This window comes from Megachile rotundata, chromosome 2, assembly GCF_050947335.1.
Source record: "Megachile rotundata isolate GNS110a chromosome 2, iyMegRotu1, whole genome shotgun sequence".
NCBI lineage: Eukaryota > Metazoa > Arthropoda > Insecta > Hymenoptera > Megachilidae > Megachile > Megachile rotundata.
In genome coordinates this window covers 17,056,044-17,069,033 of record NC_134984.1, presented here as the reverse complement: position 1 = coordinate 17,069,033, position 12,990 = coordinate 17,056,044, and the positions used below count along the sequence as shown (strand labels likewise).

Below are 12,990 nucleotides of genomic sequence, written 5' to 3'. Positions count from 1 at the left end.
TGATCCAAATATCCTCTAATTATATTGCCATTTCGTAACAAATAGAACTTTCAAATAACACCTTCAAACTTTCATATCCCTATGTCCCTATAATCTCACATCTTTAAACTCCTATGTCCCCACATCTCTAGAACCTCTATATCCCCATGTCTCTTGAGTCCTTACATCCCCATATATCTTTCCTACATCTTATTTTAGTTCCTACAACCCCATATATCATGAGTCCCTACATCCCCATATCCCTAGGATATGACTCTATAACCATACATCCTCAGTATTTCATTACAATCATCACTTCAAAGTTCATACCTAGTTAAAAATTACACAAATCATCTTTTATGCACAATACACACTATTTATAGACTTACATTTAACAATGTCATTCAATGTATCCTATACAATCTTGAAAAATCAATTATTCCCTGACATAATAATTCTCGATAAGAAAACAGCGTATAAAATTATCACTCAAAATCTCTAATACGTAATAGCTGTCATCAACTCTAGTTCTATCGTTTCTAACAAAAATGTACCACCTCTAACAAGGTTTTTAAAGAATTAATAGATCAATTGAAAGAAGAAAATATGTATTCAAAATTAATTTCCACGAAAGCAACGGAGCGTGAAGTTTTTCACACGTCGCAGACGTGCAAGTGTCAAAACCGCGGCAACAAACGGAAGTGGACGGCCACGAATGCTATATAAGAGGACGAGCCAACCAATTGACTCAGTCATTCTCTCAGAAACTACGACACCGACAGGATCGATTTCAATTCGCGCGTTCCACAGTGACAAACAAGCATACGTTTTCGACTCTTTTTGCAACGGTGAACCTTAACCGGTCGTCGACAAAATGGACGTCAAACTTTTGACGTTGCTGGTGTTCGTCTGCGTCGCAAGTTCGACCGCGGAGTTTCGTTCACCTTTTTTCAGAACGCGACGAAGTGAGTAAATAGAGTTTCTTTTCCTCTATAGATTCCATGAATGCTTCTTCATTGACTACCTTTTTTCACCGGTTTTGTTGTTACACGTGTATGCATGTCTAACTACGGTTTAACAATTAAGTAACTGAGCAATCGATTTAACATTGTGTCGTGAAATGAATAGGATTTGTGATTTAATTTATGCGTTTATCTTTGATTAGTTTTGTGAACATTTATTTTATGATTTTACCTTTGATTAGTTTTGTAAACATTTATTTTATGATTTTACCTTTGATTAGTTTTGTGAACATTTATTTTATGCTTTTACCTTTGATTAGTTTTTTGAACATTTATTTTATGCTTTTACTTCTGATTAGTTTTATGAACAAACAACAACTTTATGATTTGAGAATGGGGCATTTGAAAATTTGAAGATCTGAGAATTTTAGTATTTGGAAATTTGAGAAGTTAAAAACTTGAGAAGTTGGAATCACATCAATTTGGAAATCTGAAAAATCCAAAACATCAAAGTGTCAAAACTCTCAGGTTCCCAGAGATTTAAAAATCTTGAAATTTGTAATTTGAGAATAAATTACCATTATTCGAGAAAATCTAAAAATTTTAGAATCTGGAAATTCGAGAACTTAGAAACTTGAGAAGTTGCCAAAACATTAATTTGGAAATCTGAAAAACCCAAAACTCCAAAGTGCCAAAACTCTCAAATTCCTAAAGGTTCAAAAATCTTAAAATTTATAATTTGAGAATAAATTACCATTATTAGAAAAAAATCTAAAAATTTTAGAATCTGAAAATTCGAGAACTTGAAAACTTGAGAAGTTGCAAAAACATCAATTAACAAATCTGAAAAACCCAAAACGTCAAAAGTCCCAAAACTCTCAAATTCCCCAAAATTCGAAAAACTTAAAATTTGTAATTTGAGAATAAATTATCATTATTTTCAATAATATGCAATTAACACAACATTTAATGAGTTAATCTTCCAAACGTAAAAAGTGAAGAGATTTTTTACTGGCACTCCACTGATTCAGTCTGCAGAGCTGTTGACGAAAACTAGTAATTATGCAAAAATCTACAACACGCGTATAAACATGTAATTCGTTTACAAAGTGCATGTTAGTTAGGCTTTCCCATTTACGCGATAACATAATTACTTCTGAGGAATATCCTATCAATGTTTTGAGATATGACTAGCTACGAAAAAATGTGCATATGTGACAGAAGGTTGGATGATTTATGACGCGCGTCACGTTATTTTTTGAAAAAAACTGTTTTCTATTCGGTTTGGTTGTTTGGTATACTTTGTAACGGTATTCTTGTAATTCTGGAGGAGATATTGAATATTTCGTACGTGATGTTCTTTCAGTTTTTAAATTTTTATTTACGTAAATAACGTGTGTTACTTATTATACATGAAATTCTCTAAGTATTTAATTATTATTTATATTATATATTATATGTAATTTCTCAAGTATTTATTTATTGTGTATATTACTTACTATTCATTCAATATTTATTTATTTAATAAATGACATACACAAAATAATATGTTTTCACATAATTCATTCACATCAAGGTTAACTAATAAATTTTTGTTCAAAAATATATACAAAATAAAAATAAACTAAGTAATAATATATTGTTATATTAACTAAGAAGTAACTAAAAGTATCAGCCAAAAATATTATTAACTACAAAATTTTGTTATATTAATTAAAAAATATTGTTATATTAACTTGAAAACTACCACTACATCAAACAAAAGTAAACAAGTTATCGTTTAGAGTAATTACAATTAATATTTATTGAAGATCAAAAAACTCTTGAATATCAAAAACAAGGAGTTGAAAATTTAAGCACAACACTGATGTCACGATTTTGTAACGCAGAATAACGGAAGATTAACGAAATCTCATTTTATTATCGATGTTGTGCATAATAAGCATGATTCATTAGAGTCGTTCTTCGACCTTTTCAAGGACGTAAATCAGCGACTGCCATTTACAAGGAAACCATCTTGCGTTGAGTACAAGGATACAAAGAATTATATACAACAATAAGTTATATAATCGGTAATCGGGTGTTTAAATTCCGGGAATGGTGATTATGAAACAATGCACCCAGAAACCCTTGAAAACCCATCATTGGGTTTTTTTAGACCCTCGTTTTGTGGAGGAACTAGGAAAAATTGTTGTGCACAATAAATTTATGTTTATTGATAAATATAGAAGCCTTAAAATTTTGGAACTTAGAAATGTCATAGAAAATTTAGAAATTTCTTAGAAAGGTTTTATGTCTATTGCAAATTTTATGAACGTAATATTTAATTTAAATTTCAACATACATAATTACGTACATAACCTATAATTTTCTTATACCAACTACTTCATCTCTACGTTTAAACGTAGTCAAAAATTAAATAGTCTATAAAATTGAAAACATCAGTCGTAAATAGAAATTCATATAGTCCACATTATTCGACAATTTATTATTCACGTAGTTGAGTAATAAAGAATAAGGAAAACGAATGGGTTTGACCCACTGACGAGTTAAGAAATCCTCAAACCTCAGTTAATGAATATTTGGAACAGGTAAACGTTTATGTCGATAACAAAAAATTTTAACCTTAAGAAGCTAACATTGAAACAGGTCTGAGCAGTTATTTATCAAACGTCCATACATATGTATGTTTGTCCGTAGAATTAAAAAAGAAACGATATTTTAAACCGGGTTCGATTATTTGAATAAAAAGGAGATTACTTATAACCTCGTTATTTTAATTTGCCCAAAAATGTGGATTTGTAGATTTTTTTTTATTGTGGTCGATGACGTTTGTGCGAATTGAGGATTGAAAATTTGAGGCAATTAGAAAGATATAAAGGTGTATCGTGGAGTATGATTCAGACACCGAGCTCAAGGTGACCATTTTATAATTACAAAGATTGATCTGTGGGTTTGGGAAATACCAGCTTTTCGCGGGAAATTTGAATTCGAAGTACCTTGCGCTGGTATGATTTTAATGTAGGTAATATTTTATTTGAGATGATTTAATAATTTTAAAAAATTATCTTGAATTTGTGATAAAATGAAAAATAGTGATGTAAACTTTGAATTAGTTTTTGAAACTGAAAAGATATACACATGTAGAATATTTTTAGAAATGAAATAGCAAACAATTCATATCTCATGGTTGATAATATTACATAACAAATATCAACAATGTAGTAACATTTATTAATAAATATTACAATATAAAAAATATTTGATAAATCCCTATCTATCTAAAGAAAAAATTGAATTGAATCAAAGATTGATTTAGAAAAATATTAATTCTGTTTTCAAGGTAAAATATCAACATAAATTTGAAAAGTGGTATAACAGCATCGAAGAGTATAATAATCGATTGCCGTATAATTTCTGCATGTTGAGATACCGTACAGAAGCGGAAGATTTTTCCAGCCGCGATAACATGATCGATAATCGATATTCCTAAGTGTACATAACGTCAACTACTATTCATGCAACGCATTCTTCTTTGCATGTGAATGTTCATTAATACGTTGCTGTGCAAAGATAATTTGTCGACGTTTGTGAACCATGACCTCGTTTCGTTTTTTACCTTGACCTCTACCGAGATACTTTCTACTTCCTTTGCTTCTGTTTTATTTCCTGCTGCATCGTGGCAACTGTATTTCTCGATAATAAATCTGAAATTGTTTCAAATGAAATTCACTGCAAAAAATGATTGGACTATTCCTTCAAAATAAAAGCTACAGAAAATGATTTTATAATTTGTTTTAAATTAAATACACAGGAAATTTGTTTGAAATGAAATTCATTTGCAAAAAATAATTACAAGGTTTGTCAAATATCATTCAATGCAAAAAATGATTTTATAATTTGTTTTAAATTAAATACACAGGAAATTTGTTTGAAATGAAATTCATTTGCAAAAAATAATTTAAAAGTTTGTCAAATATTATTCAATGCAAAAAATGATTTAACAATTTGTTTAAAATTAAATACACAATAAATTTGTTTGAAATGAAATTCATTTACAAAAAATAATTTAAAAGTCTGTCATATACTATTCATTACAAAAAATGATTTAACAATTTATTCAAAATTAAACACACAGTAAATTTGTTTGAAATAAAATACATTTGCAAAAAATAATTTAAAAGTTTGTCAAATATCATTCAATGCAAAAAATGATTTAATAATTTGTTTAAAATTAAATACACAATAAATTTGTTTGAAATGAAATTCATTCACAGAAGATAATTTAAAAGTCTGTCATATACCATTCATTACAAAAAATGATTTAACAATTTATTTAAAGTTAAATACACAGTAAATTTGTTTGAAGTAAGATTCATTCACAAAAGATGATTTAAAAGTTAAATAGCAGTGGATTATTATAATTTAATGTACTATATAAAATCGTACATGTTTACATATATTTTAAATGGATTTTACAAGGAATTTCCTCGTTTACGAAACCGATATTAATACATCGAAAATTTCGTTTCGATTTGACCTTGGCAAATTCCTTCGTCTTCTGTTTATATAGCATCACTTTCCAAAGTATAGTATAGTAAGTTATGTCTACGCGAATTGTTGTGAAACTTTAATGGATTCTGTTTACACACTATTAGTAAGTCAAAGTTTTTAAATACTGTAAAATTTCAAATTTCTCATATGATATAAAATAATTATGTTTACGAACAATCTTGAAAATCAGTACTTCGTATAATATATTTAATAGTAAGTTTTAAAAACTGTATCCAATTAGATTATACAGTGTTTGTCTTAATAAGTTTTAGCTTTAATCCTAACAAATAATTGTATACAAAAAATATTTCTTAAGAAGTGCTAAGAAGAAAAGTTGTTCACTTTGAAAGACGCTCAGACACCATGACATCATCTTGACCTCGAGTGACACTGCAAGGTTATATTTTTCAAATGTAAAATAACAGCGTACTTGAGAGATGTAACTAAGAACATTTGCCATGAGGAAGTACAATACTTTTCATGTATAGAAAGTAGCAAAAAAATTTAGAATATTTCATAAGCTCATAAGATCAGGTGGTTATAAGAATTAATAAATAGAAGTTGAAGAATGTTAACACTGAACGTATGACCTTTAGAAGACTACTCAAGGTTAAGTTGATGTCACTATCCTTTAGCTTCTGAAAGTGACGAAGTTAACACTCCTTAGCACCTTTTCCAAGAAACAGATTCTCTGGGAAATATTCTGTTAGGACTGAAATAAACATTTTAAAATTTTACTAAGTAAGAAAATATTACTGTACTTTATATAAATATGATAAAATAGGTAATTAGGATTAAATTGCACGTATAACTTAAAGTTAGCTTGCACTTCCTAGCAGTGATTAGTTCTCAGCCTCCATCTTTCATCCAAGATTTTTTTCCTCAAATGGAAGGTAAATTTTTAAGAGATTAGTGAACTAAAAATCTGCCACTGCCATAATTCCCTTAAAAAAAGATTGTTCAAACCGAAAAATTGTCCACGAGTAAGTACTCTTCCAGCGTCCATGGGCATATAAGTCCATAACTGTTCTACATAACCTGCATGATCTGTCTCCGAATGTTCGACCCACAAAATGAATCAGCATCAGAAGAAACAAGGAAATCATCAATGTTAACGTGTATGTTCAATACTTAATACTCAAGTGTCAATGCATGCAACTCGACGTAACCTCCTAAAAAGACCTAAAAACGCATGCCAAGAGTAACAACGGTATGTGTACGAACCCAGTGACGTGTTTTACCGAGAACTGCTAACCGACCGAAAAATGGTATTTTGTTTCTTTTCGCCTGCAAAGATGATGGATCGTTAGAAAGTGTCGCGCCCGAAGGCAGAACTTTATGGACCTTTTGGCCGCGGTGGAAGCGGGAGACCGACAGTTTGGAGGATGCGGAAAGAGAGGAAGCAGATTCCATCAAGTCTGCCATGGATCCTTCGCCGACCTTCTGGCCGCCGCGGTGGAAGCGGGAGACTGACAGTTTAGAAGATACGGAAACAGAGGAAACAGACTCCACCGAATCCACGGAGCCTACGACGGTCTCTCCGCGCAACAAGAAGAAGAAACCAGATTCCACGACTCCAAAGCCAAGTGCTCCGACCCCGCCCAAACCTAAGTCTAGGAGGCGAATAAAGCCAACTACGGAAGCGACACCGGATTCGGAGGAGACGACGCCTAAACCCACGACCAAACCTCCTAAGCCTAAGAGACGAGCGAAGACACCTACAACTACTCCCGAACCAGACTCCCCAGAAGATAGTGAGACTACGCCTGAACCAGATAGCGAAGAAGATAGTGACACGACACCTAAGCCAGACTCTGAAGAGGACGAGGACACAACACCTAAGCCAGAGTCTGAAGAAGATGAGGACACAACGCCTAAACCTAGCAAGCCTAAACCTAAGCCCAAGTCACCCAAGTCCAAGCCTAAGGCTCCTAAGCCTGACGAGCCTGAAGAGGATAATGATTCAACGCCTGAACCAGAGTCTGAAGAAGATGAGGACACAACACCTAAACCTAGCAAGCCTAAACCTAAGCCTAGGTCACCCAAGTCCAAACCTAAGGATCCTAAGCCTGACGAGCCTTCTGAAGAGGATAACGATTCAACGCCTGAGCCAGAGTCTGAAGAAGACAGCACAACACCTAAGCCAGACTCTGAGGAAGATGATGCGACACCCAAGCCGGACTCTGAAGAGGATGATGACAAAACACCTGAGCCGGAGTCTGAAGAAGACACAACGCCCAAACCTAGCAAGCCTAAACCTAAGCCTCCATCTAATAAGCCCAAGTCACGCAAACCAGCATCCAAACCTAAGACTCCTAAGCCTAGCGAGCCTTCTGAAGAGGATACAGATGTAACGCCTGAGCCAGATTCTGAAGAAGATAGCACAACACCTAAGCCAGATTCTGAAGAGGATGATGACACGACACCTGAGTCAGAGTCTGAACAAGATGAGGACACAACGCCTAAACCTAGCAAGCCTAAACCTAAGCCCAAGTCACCCAAGTCCAAGCCTAAGGCTCCTAAGCCTGACGAGCCTTCTGAAGAGGATAATGATTCAACGCCTGAGCCAGAGTCTGAAGAAGATGATGATACGACACCTAAGCCAGATTCTGAAGAGGATGATGACACAACACCTAAGCCAGATTCTGAAGAAGATGACACAACGCCCAAACCTAACAAGCCTAAACCTAAGCCTCCATCTAATAAGCCCAAGTCACGCAAGCCAGCATCCAAACCTAAGGCTCCTAAATCTAACAAGCCTCCTGAAGATGAGGATGACAAAGCACCTGAGCCAGATTCTGAAGAAGATAGCACACCTAAGCCAGACTCTGAGGAAGATGATGATACGACACCCAAGCCAGACTCTGAAGAGGATGATGACGAAAAACCTGAGCCGGAGTCTGAAGAAGATGACACAACGCCTAAACCTAGCAAGCCTAAACCTAAGTCTCCGTCTAATAAGCCCAAGTCACGCAAACCAGCGACCAAACCTAAGGCTCCTAAGTCTAACAAGCCTTCCGAAGAGGATGACAAAACACCTGAGCCAGAGTCTGAAGAAGATGATGACACAACACCTAAACCAGACTCTGAAGAGGATGATGACACGAAACCTGCGCCAGAGTCTGAAGAAGATGATGACACAAAACCTGAACCAGAATCTGAAGAAGATGACACAACGCCCAAACCTAGCAAGCCTAAGCCTAGGCCCACATCTAACAGGCCCAAACCTAAGACTCCTAATTCTAACAAGCCTTCACCGAAACGATCTCCTTCCGATGATTCCGATAAGCCTCCCAAATCAGAGCAACCGAAACCAACTAGAAAGCCTGCGTCGCCTAAACGGAAGCCCAGCTCTGATCCAAATGACGAATCGGACGAGTCGGAGCCGTCGACCTCTCCACCTAACAAACCTGCATCGCCAAAACGAGCTCCCACGTCCAATTCACCTCGCAAACCTTCGCCCAAACAAACACCTACGCCTAAACCCACGACGCCGAAGAAGCCGAGTGACTCGCCATTGCCTTCGTTCAATGCTCGCTTCGGTCCATTCGATGATGATTTTGGGATATCGGTAGACATGCCTGAAGAGCCCACTCAGAAGCCTATGTCAGGACCGAGTCCTACGTCAGGACCGAATCCCATGTCAGGACCGAGTCCTACGACAGGACCGAATCCTACGACAGGACCGAATCCTACGTCAGAACCGAATCCCATGTCAGGACAGAATCCTATGTCAGATCCAACTCTAATAATATCTACAAATCCTGTAAACCTTCCACCCTTCACGTTCCCTACGTTCGGCAACCCCGGAGATTTCATGCCATTTAATCCATACAATTTCTTCAATCATTACGGTTTACCTAACCCAAATTCCATACCCACTCCGGGTAATTTTGAGGGGCCTGGATCGAACGATGGAGGAGCTGCAGATGCTGGAGCGTTCGCTTCGGCTTCTGCTTCTGCCTCTTCGACCGCTGGAGCTTCCGATACTAGTTATAACAATCCGATGTCTTTTAGTTTTGGCGGAGGATTTGGTGAAAGCTTAGCCAACATAGCCAACACGGCCAACGAACCAAATATGGTTAACCCGGAGATACCCCAGTTTCCAGGAGGTAATGTTTTGTGAAAGGACACTAGAGTTCGGGATTGTTTGTCTGCTGGGTGATCAAGTGGATGTGATGATTTTAGTTTTGGGAAATTGATAGGGTTGTTACTGTTATAATTATTTGAAATAGCAGGTCTGAGAGGTGTTGAACGTGAGATCATGAGATCTTCATCTTTTGAGGCACTTTAGGTTTAAGTTTACACATCTTGCTTTGGGAAGGATTTGGGGAGGCTTCACAAATTCTTGTGGATTGAGACCCACTTTTGATTATGATGATTCTTCTTATACTGATATTTGGATTACTTTTCAAAGTCCTGAAGTTTCAAGATTCTCAAATAAAAAATTTTCCTAAGTCCCTCTATGGTCCCAATTTAGTACACCTACATTTCTAACATCCCTATATTTTTTTACAGGTCAACCATTTGACCACAGCTCCTTTGCATTCCCTGGTTACAATTTCCAAGATTTCCAAAAGCAAATGGAGGAGAATTTCAAACGTCTTCAAGAGCAGCAACAAGCGTACGTTTAAACTCGCTTATTAGGATGATATAATTGTTGTTATATAGTATATATACCAGAATAATAATTATCTTACATATGTTCTTAATATGTGTACATGTATGCTCTATGCAGGATTTTTGACGCCACAAACCGCATTGGCGACGCTGGTTCTATTCCTGGTGCACACACTGCTTTTTCCAGCATCAACCTAGGACCTGAAGGTGGATTTCAAGCTGGCGCAATTAATCCGGTAAGTCTCGAAAATTTATATATATGCTTATGTGATAATATATAATGGTATGATATGTGGATACATTTGGATCTATAAGAACCTACCACTTAGAAATTCAATGTATGCTGAAATAATGCATAGAAATATGTACAATGTATAGTAATCTATCGCTGAGTAATCTAGTATGCAATAACGCAACGCGTAGTAATCTAGCTTGTAATAATTCAACGAGTAGTAATCAGATATGTGGTAATCTAGCGGGTAGTAGTCTAACGCGTGGAAATTTAACACGTAGGGTTCCAATGCGTGGTTATCCACCGCGCTGTAGTCGAATGATTAAAACTCCAATGCGTAGAAATCTAACGTATAGGAATCTAACGCGTAGTAATCTAATGTGCAGTAATCTAGCGCGTAGTAATTTAGCGTACAGTAATCGAACGCGTTGTAATATAATGCGCGAGAATCTAATGCACTCGGTAGTCTAACGCATGGTGATTTATCATATGGTGATTTAACGCGTAGTAATCTAACGTGCAGTAATTTGACGCGTAGTAATCTAACGTGCAGTAATCTAGCGCGTAGTAATTTAACGCATAGCAATCTAACGCGTTGCAATGTAACGCGTGAGTATCTAACGCACTCGGTAATCTAACGCGTGGTGATCTAGCGCGTAGTAATCTAACGTGCAGTAGTCTGACGCGTAGTAATCTAACGTGCAGTAATCTAGCACGTAGTAATTTTACGCATAGCAATCTAACGCGTTGCAATGTAACGCGTGAGTATCTAACGCACTCGGTAATTTAACGCGTGGTAATCTATCATATAGTAATCTAACGCGTAGTAATCTAACGTGCAGTAATCTGACGCGTAGTAATCTAACGTACAATACTTTAAAATGCAGCAACTCAACGCGAGACAATCTTACGCACGGAAATTTAACAAGTAACAATTCAACACGTAACCACGCAACGCGCAGCGATCCACGGCGATGTAACGCGCGGCCATATAATAAAAGTATCGGAAATAACGTTGTTAAAATTTTTTTCTAGGTTGCACCAGGAGTAGAATCAAGATTCGGTGAACAGCTTCCACCGCCATCTGGAGGAACTTACGGTGTATTCTCAAGTTCGAGTTCCCACAGCATGACCGGACCGGACGGTAAAACGGTCTCCCGCAAAGTAGCAACCACAGGGGTGAATGACAACGGAAAAATTACTTTCCGCACCGTTGAAGAATAAATGCCTTCATTAACACTGACAATCGAATTAACGGAACATGTGCCCTTTTTATTCCTTTTTATAAACAAAGGTCCTCTGTAACTCAGGGTTATAAATAAGATTACTAAGCTTGCCAAATATGCTAGATAAATACTCATATTGTTTAGGTGAAAATCAAAAGGTGAAATAGATATTATTTCGACGATTAATCAAGTTATCGTAGACCGAGTTTAATGTTAAAGGCACATATGTGAATTATTTTAAAGAGCTTAAATTATTAGTGGCAATTAGTTTACTTAATATGGTACATTTCTGCACATATTTAAATTTTATTTGTCCAAGATATTAAATTTCCATGTTATATATTTTTGTTCTCTTTTTATAGAAAAAAGATTAATATTGTTGTAATAGAAATTGTATTTAATTAAATTCGACAATGCTTGCAATGTGAAAGTAAAGTTACTTTTTATTAGTTAGAGTAAGTTTTAGTAGTTAAGTACCTTCGTTAACCCTTTGTAGGTAAGACGGCCTTTTTCCAGCCAATTTTAATTATTTCACTTTTAAAATATTTATAAAATTTACTTAATAATATTTCTAATAAATACATTTTACAATCATATTGGTCCAATGTTTAAAATATTTTCTAATATTTAAGTCTCCGTGGGAGTAAAATAATTGTATTATTTTGACGATGAGAAAGAAAACAATTGCGGAGGTACGAGATTAATCCGGTTAGTATGCCTCGGCACATTTTCTCTGTAAATCGTCGTAACCTAAGTGGGTAAAATTGTAACGCCGCTTTTATTGAAAGAACCCTCGTGCGCGAAAGAGGAAGACACTCAGGGTCAATGAATGACACATGTTGCTCTTTCGACGCGAGAATTACTGCTCTAAAATGCACCCCGCCTCGGTGTATCATCGCATCCAGCACGTGGGGATTAAAGTGGCTTTAAATCCCCCTATTTACATCTATACAGTATTTGCCTAAGCCTCTGTGCAAATGAAGAGACGAGGAAGATCATTGAAATTCATTAAAACTCCCTTCTGACATCAATACTCACCCTCGCATGTTCTCTTACTTTCATTCGAAGAAATTGTTAAAAGGTGCAATTGTACGCTTAAGGGTAGTACAATTTGTGAAGTATATTGTTTTAAGGAATTTAGGGGAGTATGTTGGACTTTAGTAATATTTGAACTATATAAATAATTGTCATCAGTAAGCTTTAACCCTCAATATTAAAATTCATTTCACAATTCCTACGTTAAAATTATAAATGTTCAATCACTTTAATTAATCCAAGTTGTATTAATAATAGAAGTTACAATAAATATCTTCACCATTAGCTCTCACAGTTCCAATCAATTTACACTAATTAAACAATCTCAGTCCAAACTGTATACAATAAAAGTTACAATAAACTTGAATACTACAATAAACTT

The 12,990-nt window shown here is 35.5% G+C and overlaps 1 protein-coding gene across 1 annotated transcript; it reads left to right on the top strand.

Moving 5' to 3' along the window:
* The first annotated feature begins 714 nt into the window (after positions 1 to 714).
* Positions 715 to 12,167, top strand: LOC100876000 (uncharacterized). The gene is made up of 5 exons (XM_003699722.3): positions 715 to 944; positions 6,791 to 9,607; positions 10,014 to 10,119; positions 10,234 to 10,351; positions 11,383 to 12,167. Exons 1-5 carry the CDS (start codon positions 854 to 856, stop codon positions 11,569 to 11,571), a joined length of 3,321 nt encoding a protein of 1,106 aa, XP_003699770.3. The 5' UTR covers positions 715 to 853; the 3' UTR covers positions 11,572 to 12,167.
* Positions 12,168 to 12,990: the final 823 nt, after the last annotated feature.

Coding starts and splice junctions, on each gene's coding strand:
- LOC100876000 (XM_003699722.3), top strand. CDS start 854: ATGGACGTCAAACTTTTGACGTTGCTGGTGTTCGTCTGCGTCGCAAGT. Junction 945..6,790: donor TTTTTTCAGAACGCGACGAA/GTGAGTAAATAG, acceptor TCGCCTGCAAAG/ATGATGGATCGTTAGAAAGT. Junction 9,608..10,013: donor GATACCCCAGTTTCCAGGAG/GTAATGTTTTGT, acceptor ATTTTTTTACAG/GTCAACCATTTGACCACAGC.